Source organism: Sebastes umbrosus, chromosome 1, assembly GCF_015220745.1.
Source record: "Sebastes umbrosus isolate fSebUmb1 chromosome 1, fSebUmb1.pri, whole genome shotgun sequence".
In the NCBI taxonomy this organism is placed as follows: Eukaryota; Metazoa; Chordata; class Actinopteri; order Perciformes; family Sebastidae; genus Sebastes; species Sebastes umbrosus.
Window position 1 is genome coordinate 33,069,110 of NC_051269.1, and position 20,052 is coordinate 33,089,161.

The 20,052-nt window shown below is 42.8% G+C and overlaps 1 protein-coding gene across 4 annotated transcripts in view; it reads right to left on the minus strand.

Moving 5' to 3' along the window:
• Positions 1-20,052, minus strand: part of LOC119490029 (paxillin-like) — a 44,581-nt gene that overhangs the window by 2,729 nt on the left and 21,800 nt on the right. Inside the window, exons 2-14 of one of the 4 annotated variants that reach the window (XM_037773179.1) lie at positions 17,150-17,331; positions 16,928-17,013; positions 15,571-15,707; positions 13,831-14,026; positions 13,575-13,722; positions 10,761-12,149; positions 9,575-9,841; positions 8,932-9,279; positions 6,412-6,570; positions 4,724-4,897; positions 2,455-2,536; positions 2,181-2,329; positions 41-899 (exon numbers count right to left, since the gene is read on the minus strand). In XM_037773179.1, the coding sequence (XP_037629107.1) occupies positions 633-899; positions 2,181-2,329; positions 2,455-2,536; positions 4,724-4,897; positions 6,412-6,570; positions 8,932-9,279; positions 9,575-9,841; positions 10,761-12,149; positions 13,575-13,722; positions 13,831-14,026; positions 15,571-15,707; positions 16,928-17,013; positions 17,150-17,331 (3,584 nt within the window). In that variant the 3' untranslated portion in view covers positions 41-632. Of the gene's footprint in view, positions 1-40; positions 900-2,180; positions 2,330-2,454; positions 2,537-4,723; positions 4,898-6,411; positions 6,571-8,931; positions 9,280-9,574; positions 9,842-10,760; positions 12,150-13,574; positions 13,723-13,830; positions 14,027-15,570; positions 15,708-16,927; positions 17,014-17,149; positions 17,366-20,052 lie in introns of those variants that run through there. The other 3 variants (XM_037773168.1, XM_037773199.1, XM_037773189.1) reach the window with 3 other exon arrangements.

Here is a 20,052-nt window from a genome sequence, read left to right on the forward strand (position 1 = left end):
AGGAGTTCAGTGTGTGTCATATGGAGTGTTTTCACGGTTATTTTTTTTTAAATGGCACCTCAATAGTTTCCAAAGCTAGAAAAATACATCTTTATCATAGATTATTCGTAACACTCATTGGCCAAGCACTATGTATTCAACATATTCTAAAAGTCAATTCTCCATGGTCCATGCAATCAAGCAGCTGTCTCATATCTGCATAAAACCACCATAGGGTGCAAGGTCTTGCCCTGCAATGGGGGAATTAAATCATTTACAAATCAGGGCTCTGAGGAAGTCTTAATTCAACGCCCGCAGACTGTATGTACACACGCATAGGGGGAAATTAGCGTATTTTCTTTGCCGCACACAGGAGGAAAACTCTAAATAAAAATCTCTTTGGGCTCTGTTAAAAACGTCTTTAGCAAAAGTGTGAAATAGCGAGCCTGAGAGGTTGGACAGCCAGCCGGTGTCAAGGGTCAATCGTCAAGAGACATTTCTCACCCTTATGATGTGATCCACCCTCGTTCTCAAAAAAACACTTCACTGACTCGTACATGCTAGACATGTGCATGCACACACATCCACACGTGCATTCAGACATGTAAATAAATGCGTAGACGCGTGTACACACATACATACAAACGCACAGTCTAACTGAAGAGTTTGACGAAGCAGCCTTGGCAGTAGGGCTTGTCGTTCTGCTCCTTGAAGGTGCCTTTGTTGAGCTGCTTGAGGCAGAAAGCGCAGACAAAGTGCTCCGGGTGGAACTTCTTGCCCATGGCCGTGATGCAGCGGCCGGTGATGGGCTTCTGGCAGCCGGAGCACAGCGAGCCGCGCCGCTCGTGGTAGTGCGACTCGCAGTACGGCTGGCCATCGTGGTCAAAGAAGCTGCCGTTTATGAATGGCGTGAAGCACTCCTGGAAAATCAGAAAGGTAGAAGTTATAATTTGTTTTTAATTATTTAACCAGGAAATCCCTTGAGATATACTGTGCGTTCTAATACCCAGACTACCAGACTATCTAGTATGCCAGAAAATGATTTAGTATGTCCCAATACATAGTATGTCAAATGCACTGTGCTAAAAATACCAGGATGTCCTCCTACATCCGGTCGCATTTTGCAGTATGCAAGTCTGCATGCTTTTCTGGCTATTCTGATCCACAATCCTCTGCGCAGCGGATATATGAGCAAGAGGGTCAAAGTTCAAGGCGCAATGTTATGATGAAGTAGTATGTCCCAATTGCATGCATACTGCACTGCAGTATGTACTAAAAGTAAAAAGAAAAAGTATGCGATTTGGAACGCAGCCATAATCTCTTTTACGAGGGAAACCTGGGCCAAGACAGCACATGAGTTTAAATAGAAATAAAACACAACAGACAAGAAGAACAATCATCAAACACGCAAGGAAGAGACTAAAACCAGCTCACATAAAGCAGTTGCATTTCTCAGTTGTATGGACTTTTAACATGGCTTTACATTTTTCCAAGGGGACTAGATTATTAAAATGCAGTATGCTCTGCAGATTATTCCAAAGCCCAGGGAGCAAAGCAGGAAAAGGCTTTTTTCCTCAGCTCAGTGCAAACCCTTTGACGTTGTTAAGGAATCCACCTGGTGGAACGAAGCTGATGACCGCTGGAGGTCTGCATCAGGAGATTACATATATATGAGGGGAGTTTACCCAGCATGGCCTTGTACACAAAAATATACAGATGAAGTTGTCTATGTAGACTTAGTGACGGCCAGTCTACCAAATCATAAAGCATACAATGATGAGTACGGGAACCAGAGTTGGTTATAAACTGTAGAGCACTTTGATACACAGAATCTAAAAGGTGGAGTGTACAAGAGGCAGCATGCATGTAGATAACATCACCATAGTCCAAAAATCTTAGATAATATAGCCTGCACAAGTTTTTTTCTGGCTAACATGTTAAAACAAGCCTTATTTTGAAAAATAAAAACCTATCCTTAGTTTCAGCTTGTTCTACCAAATACCAAAATACTTGTATGATGACACTTCTTCAAGTCCCAATTTAGAGTGTACAGATTTGTGTCACTTGGGGATTGGGAACGAGCCCTAGCGTCTCGAGATAACTTCTGTTATGATTTGACGCTTATAAAAATAAATTGAATTGAATTGAATTGAATGATGGGTTGACTCAAAAATTCGTTACAGATACGGCAAGCGACTCACCCTGCAGACGAAGCATTCAGGGTGCCACAGTGAGTTGAGAGCAGAGATGTAGTTCTCCAGGATGGCACGGGCACAGCCGCCACATTTAGGGGCAAACATGTCAAAGTAGTCCTTTCTGCAGAACGCCTTTCCATCCTTCTCATGGAAACCTAGAGGGCAGCAAAGACACACACAGTGACTCACTCTGCATGCTTCTTTTAATAATGAAAATTCGACATTGCTCTTTTTCTACACAGGCCAGGTGTTGCGTTATTATTTGATGAGCAGTTGGTACCTTCTGGTCCGAAAAAGGCTCCACACTGGGCGCAGAAGAAGTGCTCTGGATGCCAGGTCTTGTCCAAAGCAGTCACTACTCTCTGTGAAACAAAGGAGAATCAGGTCAATCATTACATTTCTGCTAAAAGGTGTGACCCATAAACAATCAGGGAAACGGTGGCTGTTCTAAAATAAAGTCAACACGCAGTATAAGCATTTATGTAGGAAGTCCGAGGCCAGGAGAGGGCAGGCAAAGTCCACAGAGGCAGTGTGGGAGGTGCTGGTTACCTCATGTTTTCCAGGCCTGATAGCATTTCCTAGTAGCTTCAGCTGGAAACACACTCACACTGTCCATGTAACACAAGATTTTAAAACATCCACAGCTGCTACGTTTCTGCAGCAGGGCAGGAATCACTCACTGTAAACTACACGTCAGAGAACAAGTGGTTCTTGGCTTTGCCACCAGGGAGTGCAATGTTGAAAAAGAGTTTTTTTTTGGAGGGAGGGCAATCTTCAACATTCATTATCTGTATAGATAGATACAGAGCAACTACATTGAAAATATTACCATTGGGTATAAAAACACTGCATGTAAATGAGCATCACCAAAGTAAATACAAAAAACAAAATCAGGTCCAAAATCATAAAACAACTGAGCACCTCACAATCAACTCAGATGTTTAACACACATAAATATAAACATTAGGGATGTTCGTAAAAAAACAAACTGTTCAATGACATACAAGCCGAGCCGTTGCACCACTATTAAATACAGGCCTGCTTATTATTTGATGAGATGCCAGAGACAACTATCTGAACACAGGCCTACTTCACCATTAAATAGCCTGCCTTATTTCATGTATACAGTTAGTGTTATGGCTTCATATAATATAGAAATATCATTCATTACTATCAATCAATCTATTTACCGGTATATATTTTGGAGTTCAAACCCATTGGAAAGGGTTATGTTTATCCTCTCCCTAATGTGCAAAACAAACCGAATCAAAACCAAAACCGTGACCCAAAAACCGCAATACAAACCGTTGCACCACTAATAAACATGTATATACTGTCCAGCATTACAGTTTTTTCTTTCTTTATTTAGAAATTCTAAATTTATTGGTTCCCTCAGACCTCTAAAGGACACAATACCACCTTCAACCCTGGTAAAACCAAGGTTTCAATGTAAACCACAGAAAGTTAAAAAAAATGGCTTACTAAAGACAGACAGACAGTAGACGTAATGAATTAGGAAACCTTGGCAGGGACTCATGTTGGCCTTTCCCCAGGTTAATGTCCACTGTCTACTTGTGTCTAACTGACTAATGGGGACAACAATTTCTGAAATTGGTCCAGTATTGACGGAGAGCGCTGTAGACGACAGCTGCTCACGGGCTGCAATATGGTGCTATTGGGGCAAGCTGGCACTGTCATTCTTTTTTGCCATGACAGGCTCTGATTGTTATTTTAAGTGTCTGACATTATGGAAAGAGTCACACTCAAGGACAAGTCTTGCCAGAAAACAAACCGAACCAAAAAAACGCAACTGCTTGTTGCTTGGAGTGGCTTGTTGAACCGTTGCACCACTCATAAACATGTATATACAGTCTAGCGTTACATTTGTTTTTTCTTTCTTTATTTAGAAATTCTCAATTTAGTGGTTCCCTCAGACCTCTAAAGGACACAACACCCCCTTCAACCATGGTAAAACCCCCAAGAAACAAAAATGGCAAGTCAAAAATGGCCCCCTAAAGACAGACAGACAGTAGATGTAGTGAATTAGGAAACCTTGACAGTGACTCATGTTGGCCTTTCCCCAGGATAATGTCCACTGTCTACTTCTACTCCCTCTGGCATTGTGTGTGTGTTTGTGCATTAGTGAGTGTGTGGTTGTGTAAGAACAAAGGCTGGAAACTCAGTGTGTCAGAGTGTGTCACTATGAGGATAAGACTGAGCGATGACAAGCGAGAGAGGGGAGCAGCATTCAGTGAGAAAGACAGGAGATAGTCAGTCTGCATGCACATGGCAACTAGAACTCCCTTCACTTCTACTGCCTCTAGGATGGTGTGTGTGTGTGTGTGTGTGTGTTTGTGTGTGTCTGTCTACTCAACTCTCAATGTCTATTTGAGAAATAACGGCAATTTCCGACATGTAGTGATTTTTCCAGTAAGCTCTTAATCCATTAGGTTATGAATAAATAAATATCATTATCCACCCATCCACGGTATACGTGCTTGTGTGTGTGTGTGTGTGTGTGTGCGCGCGCTAATGTATGCATTACTTACATCCAGTATGGGTCCATTACAGTAGTGGCATCGTGGTGAGAACAGGTTGTGATAGTCGTTCTCACAGTACGGCTGCCCCTCGCGCTCGAAGAAGTTCTTGGAGCCTATCTCCTCCTGGCAGTGGGTGCACACAAAGTGCTCGGGGTGCCACGTTCTGCCCATGGCAGTCACCACCTGGCGAGGGGAGACACAGTGCATTAAAGTGAAATGAGCTTCTGAGGGAAAGACCTGGCTCAGCAGAGAAAATCGCTGCAGCCTCGCATGCAAGAAGCAAAGGAGATATTGCAAACGGCAGCAGATGCAGATCTCATAACTCAATGTTAGGCAAATGATATATTATATATTCTAAATAATCCCTGTCCATTTAAGTTGCATCATGATTCACAGAAAATAATATGTTTGCGCTTCTTCAAACGGAAGTCTCAAAGTAAGTAAGTAAATGTAATAAAACACATTAAAAGCTTCAAGTTTTATATTGCTCCACTTATTGGTAGCCAATTAAATAGGAGCTGAATTATTGATAGATCGACCGGCTTAGACCTTAAACAATCAGCACAGTCTGAGATATGTGGAACAGGAGCCAACACTGCACAACCCATCTACCTTTTGCAAATAAATCTGGAGTGCAATGGGGCTCATGCGAGAAACACTCGTACGAACAGTTCTTACTGTAAGTGGCTTGTACGAGTGATTTAGGAGAACTTGACACATTTTCTCTTAGGCATGAACACAGTTTACAAGCGGTCCAGACCTGGAGACCCGGAGTCATGTGCAATTAGTCTGCTGTTATCCAAACCTAAGTTTTTCCACTAATGGATTGTATTAGGGCTGTAACTTGCGTTTTTTAATTAACCTCTTAAAAATCTGACTGTCTGTCGTCGGGCCCGGCCGCTATTCGATATTTCGGAGGTTGTAGTGGGCTCAGTTTTAAAGCTAGAGTGAAGATACTGCCATCATATGAAACTAGAAAAACTTAACATTGGTACCAACCATGTCATACTAGCTTGTCGAGAAGGGACCTATATAACGCTCCAGGAGGAAAAAATTGTGCGCCCATTTTCAAAGGGGTCCCTTGACCTCTGACCTCTAGATATGTGGATGTAAATGGGTTCTATGGGTACCCACGAGTCTCCCCTTTACATACATGCCCACTTTATGATAATCACATGCAGTTTTGGGCAAGTCATAATTCGTGATTAATCGCGATTAAATATTTGAATCGACTGACAGCCCTAGATTGTATATTTCATTACTTTTGACTAATTTTGAGTTTGAAAATCCTATATGTATTACACTTCATAATTATGTTGACATTATCCTGTTTGACTCTGCTATTGATGATGCTATTGTATAACACTAAAATACCAATATGAACATCTGAACCTGCAAAATGATTTAAATTATGCATTAATTGAAGATTAATTTGTCTGTGTATATAATAAGGTTCTTTTAGATGTGCGTCAGACCCAGACGGATGAATGGGGCAGTAAGCGTAGCCTTATATGGTGTCATTGGGGCATTAATTATGATCTTGAATGAGGCCCAATCTTCATTTCACCACATTGTAAATAAAAGAAAAGCTATGATGATGTTTTATAAGCCTATTCACAAGACTAAATTTTGTTTCACTTGGTAATATCTTCAATGTGTACTGACATGTAATGTGTATGATTCAGTATTATCCTCACCTGCCCAACGATGGGTTTCTTGCAGGCTCCGCACACACCTTTAGCCACCGTCTGGACTCCGAGTCTGTTGAGGTCGGACTGCAGGCTTCCCAGCATGTTGTCCAGCTTGTTGGCTGGTTTGGGGGGACTGGTGGGAGAAGTCATTCCCTGGGACTGAATCTGACGGAGACGAAAGAGCAAAGTAGCTTCACTATACCGTTCTCATCATTTTGGAAGACCATTTTTTTGGACTTACCTCCTTGTCACATTACATCATTTTGTAAACCTAATATAATTCTTTCATGTAACTGCCTTTGTAATTCTTTGTTGCAATAGTCTCTCCCCGGATTGTTGGTAGTATAACCAGTGAACTATCTAGATGCTGGTTAGCTGTCTCCTCTTTCTGGTAGACGGAGAGAAAATACCAAGACAAGCCATGGACATATCAACCAGGACAAAACATGTTCTCATCAACCCTAATCCATGTTTGCAGGCTTTGATGACAACCATACTTGCCAACCCTTCCAATTTTCCTGGGAGACTCCAGTTTTTCATTGCCCTCTCCCAGTTTCCTCCCGGAATCACAATTCTCCCGTATTTATGATGAATTTTCTCACCTTTTCGTTATCACAACCTCTTTCTCGCACTTTAAAACGTGTATAAGGCCTACTGTATCCACACGGACAACAATACAACTATGCTGTTAAAAGTAATTAAAAGTATTTAAGATAAAAATGCTGTTACAGTGTGCTTATTCCTTTGCTATTTTAATTCTTTAAAAGTCACCAGAACGCAGGAAACAAAGGCCCTGTTCAGACATTCAGACCTGGCATTAACATGCGTCCTGAGTGATCGGATCACAAGTGGACAGCTCTAAGTACGTCTGTTCACACCTGGTATTAGAATGCGTCTCCACATGCGTCTCAAGTGACCTTTTGTGATTCTGATCTCGCTTCCCCGCTCTACATGCAAATAAACACATAGTAAACACATGGCTAATACAGCAAATGTTGTGATGTAATATTATAAGAATGTCAGTAGTAATGACCTACATATTCGTGAGTTTGGGTACATTTTATTAACATCAAATTAGAAGGTTATTGTGCTGGCAGTCCCCGGGGACTTCCGCGCAGCCAGCACCGCTGCCTTTGCCAGGTAACAGCGGCGTAAAGAGCTTCAGAAAGCCAGGGATGAGAGCGTGCAAGCGGGCGAACGGTTGTCAGCTCGGTGCAAAGCACCGGAACAAAAACACCGACACATCTCCGACAGCATCAAATAATGCACTTTGCGTGCGTAGTCTAATAGTCTGTAGATTATGTAGCCTATAGATAAGATATATTTTAATAAAATACAGTTTTACCGAGAGAATACAGTAGAGCACAGAGGCCGTTTCCATGCAGCGAGGCAGACAAGCGCTCACATGAGGAGCGCAGAGACCCGCGGATCCCAGCAGGACGTCAGTTGAGTAGGCAGTCCTTAATGTGGCCCAGGACACATTCGCGTAAACACTGCTAGAAGAACGTCGCCATATGTGGCCCAGACCACCTCTGAATGTGGTCTGAGCGATCAGATCTCAATGCGTCCTCAATGAGGTCAAACCTGTACTTAGAGCTGTCCACTTGTGATCCGATCACTCAGGACGCATGTTAATACCAGGTCTGAATGGGGCCAAAGTCTCTGACGGGCCCCCTAGACCCACCCGCTTTAGCTTCAAAATCCTCCACATTTTTAATGTCTCAAGGTTGGCGAGTATTTTAATGACTCTCTAATATCAATATTGTGTGTGTGTGTCTGGCTACTGTGATGTAAGCAAACACAGACCTTCTCAGGTGTTTTGGTTATTGGAGCTTCATGACTCTTACATTCCACTGAGGGAGAAAATAGCTCCACGTATTCTCTCTCACACACAAATAAAACAGGCATCTCACTGAGCCTTCGACCTGAACGCAATTACACTCTAGATATCAAATCTCTTCACCATAACTACCTCAATAAAGATACTATGGATTCTAAAAGAGGGGATGGTACATGGCGTTCAACTTCAACATGCTGGTATCTAACCTAGAGGGACCTGTTGACGGAAGTCCTGCGGGAGCTGCTAGAATTGTGGTGGTAACTGTGCTGTCATGTGGCAGATTAGGTTTCAGTTGCACCGCGAGCCTACCATTCCTGCGCATGGCAGTACAGTTAGTGTAACGGGAACATGGGGGGGTTACACTCCTCTTGCCTCTAAGCTCTTAAACTCTCAGCTCCGCTCTAAACACGCAGCCCTTGGCGCCGTCAGATGTCAGATTTAGAAAAGGGGCTCAGTCTCTCCAGCCTGAAAGTCAGCACCAGCCCTCAACCTGGTCTGACTGGGTTTCAGACAAAGCTTTTAGAGAGGCTACCTGTTGCAACTGGAGCCAATGACCAGACAAATTATATAGCTGAACAGAAATACAGAGGTGCAGCTGCTTGGATTTGTACCAAATAACCCGCTCAAGTAAAACAACTCAAAGTTTAGAAGAGAAGAGAAAGATGAAGAAAGGGGTTGATCCGTGCCTGCATTGGTGGGAAGATAGGGTCATACTCAGTCTGACAACCCACTGATACAAAGACCTTGGGAGGCGGGGGTGGCGTGACAGGCTTGGGAGGGGGGCTAGGTGATGGAGGGGGCTGAACAGGGGGAGGCGTGGGCTCCCTGGGGGGGGGAGGAGGAGGAGGAGGAGGAGGAGTAGGCTCCCTCGGGGGAGGAGGAGTAGGTTCTCGAGGAGGGGGGGGTGTCGGAGGGGGAGGAGGTAGGGCTGGAGGAGTCTGCTTGACTGGGGGTGCCTTTTTGGGTGCTGGGGGGGATTGCGGAGGGGGGAGGACTTTTCTCTGTGGGGCAGGTGATTCTGGGGGGATGATGATCTGGGGGAAAGAAGGAAAAAGGAAACAGCAAAGAGAGGAGAGCAAACAGAAACAGGGGTAAGAAGGAGGAAAAGGAAATGATAATAGAAACAAAATTGGCACGACAAACTGAAATGTTTAAAGTGACTGAAAAATGCAATCTTTATGGCAATGTGATGATACATTATATATATTAAATTTAATTGCCGGTCAACTTATTGAACCAACATAAACTAAACCATCAACTCTTGGTTTAACGGGGTCCCGGATTAGCACTGAATAGCGCTGACTCCTGCTGTGCGTCTCTAATGTCTACCTTATCCACAGATGGCTGGGCCCTTTCTTCCCGTGTTCGCTGTGGGTTGGACATGACGATGACTCCCTCCGTCATCCAATCATCTGGCTGTTGTTTACGCTTGTGCTCCACTCGCCCAATTCCCAGTTTCCCCTGCAGCTCCAAAATGAGTCGGTCTTGCGAGTTGCTCTTATTCACAATAACCGGTCCCATTTTACGTCGCATTCCCTCCCTGAACATTGGATGCACATTGGAGGTCTCTTTGGTGCGGCGGATAACCGACTTGAGCTGGAGAAGTAGATGATATAAGGATGCGTGGGGTTGTACCATTCACCAGAAAGTCCATGTTCGGGTTACAAACACAAGCAGGACGGGCCCGGCACAGGATGTCTCACTCAAGTGGCAAAAAACGCTCAAGCAGTGTCTCCAGAACATACTTTTGTCAAAATGTTCTGGAGGTTTGGTCAGGCACTCATGTATCCAATCAAATTTGCCTGCAGAAGCGAAGCAAAGCCTTCAATTCCATTCTCTACTGTCAAGTCTACTTAAAACTACTCTGTGGCATGGCATGCTGGATAGCTGAAGTCAAGACAACACAGGTCCATCACACAATGCTTGCACATAAGTCTGCACGTGCCAAAGCAAGGCCAAAGAAGCAAAGCTCTTGTATCGTTCTTAATTACATATGCATGTTCTTAGTGCATATATGCATTAGCAAAAAAGAAAAAAATATCCACCCTACTGTCTTTGTATTGGCACTAAATCAGTGATGATAAACACATTTTTTTGCATCATCCATTGGTTGCGTACACATGACAGGCCAGGCCCTGTGACTAACGCAGCAATGTCGACTGAAGCAAGTAGGGGTGTGCGTAAAAATTCTTTCAGCAAAGCTTTCAACATCAGCCACAAATGGTCTCTACAGGGAGAGTTCTCCCTCAAGCCATTTTGTAATTGCTGTGCAATGACACCACATGCATCACACCACAAAGATGGAGGAATTTTTTCTTCATCAAGACACTTTGAGTTTTTGAGCTGCTCTCCCAAAATAAGCTTATTTCGGCACTCTGCTTGAGCAATTATGTAACACTGCCATTATTGTCAGAGATAATTAATATCTTATTAGAAAGACCACATGGGGTGCTAAAGCCTCTCTAGATTTTTGCCAGCAGCTTATTTTGGGAGAGTCAAGTTGAGCGTCCCCTACTTGGCCAGAAGCAGATAGTCGCTCGACAGCAGAGGGCTGCTGTGTGGGAAGGTCCATCGTCGCATCTGGTGTCCCGGGGCAGGTGGAGGGGGTGAAACACTCGTCCATCCAGCTGGACTCAGTCATGGGTGTCAGGGTTCCCTCTCGGCTGAAATAAGGGAAAAGTCCGTCTTCCTCCTCCCAAGATCTGTCATCATCTCCGGGCATGACGGGAGCAGGTGGCGGGTTCCCACTTGGACTGATGGGGTCGGGGGCTAAGAGTTTGTCTAAAGCATCATCTAAAAAAGGCTCCCGACATGGCCATGTTAAACCCAGCATTTCAACTCCCTGCTTTTCTGCAAGAGGGGAAGACGGGCTCCTTGATGGCACAGCGGCAAGCGAAACCGGTGAAGCTCTGGGACTGCTGGTGCCTGGAACTGTGTAACTTTTTCTGACGACTGGAGCAGGACTTTTAGGAACTGAGATTCCACTCTTTGGAACCGTCACTGGACTCGAAAGCCTTAGGGGCATTACTGGGGAAGCATTCATCGGCAATGTTTCAGGACTAGCACTCTTCGGTACACTTGCTGAACTAGAGATATTAGGGACTGTCACAGGACTTGCAATCTGTGGAACTGGACTTGAAAGTCTTGAAATTGACACTGGACCAGCACTCTTGGGAACTGTTTCTGGACTAGCACTCTTTGGTACCGGACTATAGATAATAGGGACTGGCACTGGACTGGCACTTTTAGGAACTGGACTTGAAATCCTCGTAACTGTGACTGGACTAGCAGTCTTTGCAGCTGCTTCTGGACTACGATTTACAGGAGCTGGACTGTCGCTTTTAGGGATTGGGCTTGGGTTCTTGTGAGACTGACTAAGATTGGAGAATTTAAGGTCAGGTGGACTAGGAGTCTTGGCTCTAAGAATGGGACTGGGGGTTATAGACACAGAAACAGGACTAGGGCTCTTGGAAACAACTACTGGACTAGAACTTCTGCCAACAGTAGCTGGGCTTACGCTCTTTCCAAGTGGACTTGAGACTTTACTGTTGACTTCAGCTTGACTAGGAGGCTTTGTGGTACTAGAGATACTGAGGCTCTCCACAAGAGAGATCTCAGAGGTGACGATGCCACCATCATCTATCTGTTGGATCTGGGAGTACTGAACACTCTTGGACGATGCAACGACTACAGTGGAAGCAGCTGAAGATGTAGGAGCTGAGCTACCATCTTCATTTATATGGAGCTCCAGTGGAAGAGGAGTACAGGAGGGAGTAGTGTAACTAGAAGGTAGAAGAGTATCCACTGAACCAATACTAGGAATTATAGACGGGGCGGTTCCTGGGGAACCAGCTTCCAATGAAGGGTCTACAGCCTCCTGATTCACAGACAACTGAGAGCCAGACTGAATAGGATGTAATGATCGCAATGTACAAACAAAGACAAGACATAAACAGTGGTAGAGAAAAGAGAAAGAGAGCGGGAAAAACACATTGAGAATGAAGGGAATGAACAGAAAAGTTTTCTCACACACAAAGCCAAGCAGGGGGCAGAGTTCACTCAATTGTCTTCAAATAATCATTCATAAAATACTACAAGAATTCACTTAAATTCAGAATAAACTTTGTTTCAGTTTATTTGAACAAATTGTCTTGATTGCTGTGTGTTAATGGGTTTTATTGGGAAATTATATTGGATTGAATTATGTGGCAACACTTCAATTTACAGGTCCACAAATTTCATGGTAATTAGGTGATAATTAGCAAGTAACCTATTTGAAATTTCTTTGGAATTACTGCCAAATTACCCCAATATTTACCTCAAAATTGATCAAAAATTACTTTATTATAAACATCATTTAATAATTATATGCTAAAATAGCATATAGTTGTTAAAATAGGGCCCTGAGGCTTGAGAAGCGGCTGTGCGCTGCTTTTCATCGGAGGTGGAAAACCAAAACGACACCTCTGATCAGGTACAAATCTCACCATTGTGTGACTTATTGTCCACACAATACACACAATGTAACCTGGTAGCTTATGTAATGATTCAGGGAGTTTTTTAAGAAATTTCAAATAAGTTATTTGCTTATTATCATCTATTTATCAGCAGACATGGAAATAAAGCATATCAATTAACTTTGTCTTCTTTTCAAGTGTTGTCTCATGTGAGGCAGTTGTGTTGGTTGTATGGTAGTTCCAATTAGAAGAAAATAATCAAATGTGATGAAGTACGGTATGATTATTTCAAACCACTTCTTAATTGAATTAACAGAATAATTACTGTATTCTGATATATACCGTTATCATGACATAAAATTATATATACCGTGATAGAAGATTTTGGCCATCTCACCCACCCCTAAGTGCAAGCTTGCAACAAAATTGCACAGTCAAACAATTGTAGCACAACAAAAACTAATTGTCATCCAGTATGTGATTTTTTTTGTCAAGTGTTAAGGCAACTCAAAATATATTTGAAATTAAAAGCTGGTTGTCTGGTCAGTGCTAAAATATTTTGTTCAGACAAACAAAAGCTTGTCCAGTTTAAAAATAAGAAAAGTTTGCAGTTGTAAATGAAATCTATGGAAACAGTAAAACAGCCGAATATTGCTGACAGCAGCAGCAATACATTTGACAAAACCACACATATGGAAAAGACACTGAATAAAATTAGCCTGATCCTAGTTTCTACAATTAATTTAACAGTTGTGCAAACTCCTAAACATCTGCAGCACAGTCCTTAACAGTTGCACAATGCCAAAAATAGACATCCTCCATCCAGTATGCAAACCCCCCATGACCTAAAATCTACCCGCTGCCATACTCACATTGCTTTGGACTTTGAAGTCAGACAGGGAGGCCATTAGCTCATCCAGTTCTCGTGTGGCAGAGGAGGCCGACATTCTGGCTTGTTGCTGTGCTGGTGTTTCCTCTTGTCCATCCGTTTGTTCGTCTGACAACACCAACGGTGTGGGACTGAAGAAGGAAAGAACACCATCATCTAAATTCATGAGCTTTCCACATTAAATGTTAATAATTTAAACAGCTACAATTTCTATGTTGCTTTAATAATGTGTCGCTTACATGGGTGATGGCACAGAACTTTCCAGCTCATCCAGAAGGCTCTCTACACTTGGTCGTACGTCCTCTATTCCCCGAGCTGCCGCGCTGCGTTTGGGTTTCTCCATCACAGGTGGAGCAGTCTTGCCTGCAGTAGAGACTCCGTTCTCCTGGACGTGGTGGATGACGCTGCTGGCAGGCAGCGGGGGAGCTGCTTCTTCTATCACAGAAAAAAAGCATAATTAATTTCCTTCATGGATCCACAGTGCATAATTTATCATGTTGTAAACTCCCTGACACTAAAATACAGTGGAGGGAGGCGACATCCGTGTGTTATACCACAAAAACAATAGTGTCAAATTTAGATAGCGACATCCGAGAAACAGAAGCCACATTTTGACCACAGGAACTTTCCCCAGGAACTAGGAACCTTTTGAGGAACTCATTGCATTTTGACCACAAGGACCAGGATCTAAATGAAGTTCCAGGGCCTTTTTACACCTAAAAAAGGCCGTGGTCGGGGGGTAGAACTTCCTGAAAGTACAGGAACTGTCCGAGTGGGGTTTGCAGGGATGACCGTCGCTGACTGGTCAAACACACACACAACGTCGCTGCATCAACTGTACCGCTTTATTCATAAAACAAGGAAGCACTCTAGTACAGTGGTTCCCAAACTTTTTTCACATCCAGGGCCACTAAACTGACACAAGTTAGACTACGGACCCCCGTTTGATAAGCTTTTGTCCTTATGTCCCCCATCTGAAAGGCTTTTGCTTTTTAAGGCTGCCCCCTCTTAGTCGATTAGTCGACTAATTAGTAGTTTTGGTCTTAGTTGACTAAGATTTCTTTAGTCGATTAGTCATTTTTTATGCTTTTTCATGCTGAATGACTGATTTCCAAGAAACGTATGAGCATATCTCTAGAAAACACAAGATTTAAAGTGGTGCTTTTGTGTGATCCTTTGTGGAGAAACTCAGTTTTACAGTTCTGTTGATTAAATCAACTAATAGATTAGTCCACAAAATCATGTGTTTTTTTTGTTCTATGGTGTATTAAACTCATGACCAAAATAGTCATACATTCTGTCCTTGTGTCACTTATGGATGGAATCATAGTGAAAATAAATTATTCCCCTTTTTGCTGGGGACCGACTGCACTTTGAAAGCCACTGCTCTAGTCGTAACATTAAAAGTAAATTTAGGCTCTGCTGTCGGCTTCCCGACTCATTTAAAATAAGAGAGAGAGAGAAATCAGGCAAGCGATCTGAGAGGGTGAGCTGTAGAAGAGACAGACAGCACGGCGGTGCTGTGCACAAATAAACAACCATCAAACACTCAACAAGTGATTAACTGTGGGACGCTCTTAGTTTAATTTTCCTCCTCTGCATTTTAATCATTGCATCCAACGTGCATCGGTAAATACAGCAGTAAATGTCGTCGCAATGAGATAAAACCTAATGTTTATTGTTTTTTTTCAACATGTTTTTTTAGATGAAACAGGCGGGCACACTGAACTGCAGGCTGCAGAGTGTGTTTACCCCTGCTGCGATCACCAGCAGTTGTCCATGTCATGTTGCTTTTTCATACGTCAGTGGACTAATTTGTCTAATCTTTGCAGGTCTTTAGACTGCAGTGGAAACACAGACAATAATGGGCTGAAGTTCCTTGAAAAGTAGTCCCGGGACGAAAATTACCAGGAGCTTCTTGGTGGAAACCCGGCTATAAGAGAGCCTTTTATACATTGTAAAGTAATCTCTTTGTGTACCTTCTGTGGGGAAGACAGGGGTGCTTTGCTGGACAGCATTGAGCTCCAACAGCAGGCGGTCCAGCTCAGACAGGTTGCTGCCCAAGGATGAGTTCATGGCAGCTGATGACTCACTAGTCTTCTGCTTATTAGGGAAACTGTACAGAGAAGAGAGAAAAACAAATATTTATCATCGACAGAGCTACGGACTGAGAGTGATGCTATATTTTGACACCGGCATCATTTGGAGAGAACTCACAGATGAGTCAAAATCCAAATGCAGATTTCTAGTCTAATGTTTTGTGTGTGTGTCTCAAATAGATTAAAATCATCATTACTGTATGTTCCCCCTTTTAATGTCCTCCTCCATATAATTAGCAAAATATGTTAGAGCTCATGCACAAAAATTATGCAAAGTAAAGTCATCTATAGTCTCAAAGAGTTCCCTCACTTTTGGGGATACAAGTTATTGTGAGACATTTTAGGAAGCTTTCACATCAGGGACCCGGGCCCGGATCTGAGCACACTTGACCCCAAAGTCCAGTTTGTTTGATTAGTGTGAACGCTCCGTACCGTACTCCACTTGAAAAGGTGGTCTCGGGCATGATTCATGTGTACTCGGGTACGGTTCGCATTGTGAAAAGCCAACTGTACCAAAACACGGAAGTGAACTGCTATATAACGCGAGTAATGTTTGCAGTCAGCGAGTAGTTGTGAAATGGCAGGCTATTTTTAACGCCGCCTATCTCGTCTGACATCTGTATACAAAGATATAAAACTGTTTCATATGTATGTCTGTATCTGCGTGCAGCATGCGCTGATCTCATCCTCTGAACTGAACGGCCGTGGGTGATAAAGCAGGGAGGCAGGCGAGAGGGTCCTTCAAATATTAATAATGCTAGGCGATTGGGTTGGGCGATGTTTGTTATTTCATTTTGCTAATTTAATGGTCTGGCTCCAAAGAATGAGAGCCGCTCAGCGGGCAGAGAGAGAGAGACAGTGGTGGGAAACAATGTGTAAAGCCGGCATATCTACATCAAACTTGGTGAAATAAGAGTTTATTTGAACCAAACCAGAGTCGGTGATTGTTGGAAAGATTAACGACGACAATATTGGTGAGTTTTATTTTGTTTCTGTAAAGTTTGAAAGAACTGTTAACGATGCTCCGCTACATACAGCTGATCTTAACATAAACAAATACACGTAGATGATGACGCAAGTGTACTTGGGTACGGAACAACTTTACTAATGTGAAAGCTGAGCTCCAGGGGAGTAGAGAGGAGGCTAATCGTACTCGGGCACGGTACGAATCGATCGTACCTAATATGAAAACATTCTTATATACTCTTGATCCAATTTATGTGATTCCAAGTCCTACCTGTATACGTGGTCCTCTTCACCGATGGGTTGAGTTGGACTGCTGCTATCTCTAGACCAGGGACTTCTCTGAGCTGAGCTGAAGGACTGAGGAGAGGAAGAGAAGTAACTTTAGAGTTTTCAGAAGACCGTTCACAAATGAAGCAACTAATTTACACTTTTATTCACGAGTCAAATTGCATAATTTATGTTAAACTGCAATAACCTGTATGTGGGCACATACCTCTGTTTCATCAAGTCCGTTCAGGGCTTGCTCAGAGGGAGTGGGTGGGACTTGGGGAGGAGAGCTGAGGTCTTGCTGGGTCTGACCCCCGACAGGGAAGGAGTAGGCGCTCTCGTCAGACAGGAAGAGCGGACGCTTGGAAATGTGGGATGTTGTGGACTCAAGGTCCGCCAACAAAGCATCTGCGAAAAATACAAAACAAAGATTTTTCATCATCACAGATCTGAAGCTAATGAGATTCACAGAGAGGGTTGTGTGAAAGGACAGGATAGCACCGTTTGCATACACACAGGAACAAATAATTACAGCATCTTTCGCAATCAGTCAAAAGCCCATGTGTGCACTGACATCAAGGGAGGCGGAGTTGTAAAAGTTGAATCATGCCGACCGTCATAGCCGCTCCTTTGGTTACTCATTGACCCTCGTCTGCCTGGAGTCTTGACAGATCTTAAATCCAAGAGTCGCTGTCAAGTCTGCAGCCAGGTATACATACTCACATCATCTACACAACAACAGCTACCATCACTGCATGAAGGGGTTATTTGGTATTTGAGAGGAGCGTGGATCAAGTAAACAACTACTAATTTAACAGTCCTAACCAGCAGGTAGGAGGACACATAACATTATAGGGGATTTAATGAAGAGCGCAGACTGTATTACTGAATACTTGGGCTTATTTTAGCGCCGCTCACTCACCACAGCAGTGTTTAGTTTCTCTTGCAGAATTTCACAAGTCCTAAAAAAAACAACTAAATTTAACAAACTTACTCTAACAAGAACCGTCTTATACCGTCTTATATGAATAAACTTTTATTACAATTTTCCATAATATATTTGAGGCTGTTAATCACAATGGCGTTGCCGAAATGAAGTTCATAAAGCAATGTTAAATTCTAGACAAAAGTACAGCACAAATACAATGAAGTTTTATTCGGAATCGCAAAGAAGCTTACTGAAAATTATTCAAACTGCACGTCATTGTGAGGTTTTTAATATTCTATACAGCAGTGTTGCTAAGATGATCCAAACACCAACTACTCCACAAAGCTCCATCCTAAAATAAAGCAGCGCGGGAAGAAAGATAAAACCATAGCTAAAAGTAACATGGAGACGAGACATACCTTAGAAAAAGACAAGACGTTACACCCAGGGAAGTGAAGAGGAGATAATACAGAGAAAGAAGAAGAAGTGGAGGAGGAAGAGGGCAACCCAAACAGACTATCTACCAGGCAGGAACTGCCTTTCTTAACTCTACCATCAGCATAAGAGAGGAAGAGACGAGGAGGAGGAGGGGTTAAAATTAATGGTAGCGGGTTAGGTTCACCACACAAACACACACACACACTGCTATGCCAGCTCCGACCTCGCTGCCTGAAAGCTCAAGTAAAAGATACTACTCACAAAAACAGTCTCTGAAAGTGGCAGGATGAGCCCGTTACAGCAGGTGAAGGAGTGTTGTGAAATGAGGAAAGTTGAGGACAAGCAGAGCTCTTATCAACAGAGGCATGCCCAAATAAGGGAGTGGTATCACAAAGGTATATAAAGGTATAATCGGCCCCTCCTTCACAATGTCAGCACACGCTCTCTGCTTAGGTTACTCATGACTCACACTCACTTTAACCTCATTTTGATGTTACATTACATTCAATTTAGTTCTTTGAGATCAAATTATTAAGATATCTCTTAAGCAAAGCACAACAAGATTTCATCAGGAGACCAACTGCATACAGTACGAACCATAGACTGTATATAAAAAGTGGACCTAGTCACCGTGACGCCACCCGTTGGTTTGTGGACTGCCGTTTTGAAGCCTCGAGTTCAGCATTTTGGCTGTCGCCATCTTTGTTCTTTTGCAACCAGAAGTGAGACGAGAGGGTTGAGCTATATCGAATGCTGAATCAGACATTTTCAGGCGACCAAAATGTTACAATTAACTTTCATGAACTGAAAACACACTGTGAAAGAGTTAAAGTTGTAAGACGAAAACATGGATAACTCCCAGACCGCACAACGCCGTGGTAGCGACCTGTCAATCACAAAGTAGCCACGCCCTAACAAATATGGATCGAAGCAAAATATTTTGTTAGATAAAAACAGGTTGTGAATTTTGGAAATGATAACATCTATCTTTTTCCAATACATTTTGACTTTTGGCTCTGTGGTTATTGGAAATGTTTGGATCGCACGAGCTGGAAACAATCCTACGCAGCCACCACTGGAACCTAATTCTACAAATATTAACTAACACTAATAATAATAATATTAGTGTAGCCTAAACTTAATCTGCAATTGTGCACAAATACCGGGTTTAAACAGAATGTGGCATATTAAATAGCAAAAACAAAAATTTAATTTAGTAAATTAAAAGTTTTATATCCAGACTTTTGTATAAAATTATCCAGTAAGTGTGTTATTACGATTTTAGTTTGACATGTGCAAATCTAATTTTGACAACCTCAGAGCAGACCTGGTGCCCCCCCACTGCTCTAAAGCATCCCCTGCTTTATGATCTATTTGGCTCTAAATGGGACCATAATTTACTAAATGAACATCATGCTGTATTGAAGAAGACTTGAAACTAGTGATTAAGACCATAAAATCATGTTTGCAATGTTTACTGAAGTAATAAATCAAGTGAGAAGTAGGCTCATTTTCTCATTGACTTCTATACAATCAGACTTCTTTTTGCAACCAGAGGAGGGGGCGACTCCGCGTTGGCTTCACTTTTTAGACTCGGAGGTGATTTGAACCTGAAAATGAAGTAGAGTATCATCAGTACATTGGACCGCAGTGTTTCCCAGACTGAGAGGAGACACAGCAGAAGCAGAGCCAGACCAATACCAGATCCACTTGGCCCCACTAAGCATTAGCATGGTTAGCATGGCTGACATGCCAGTTGACTC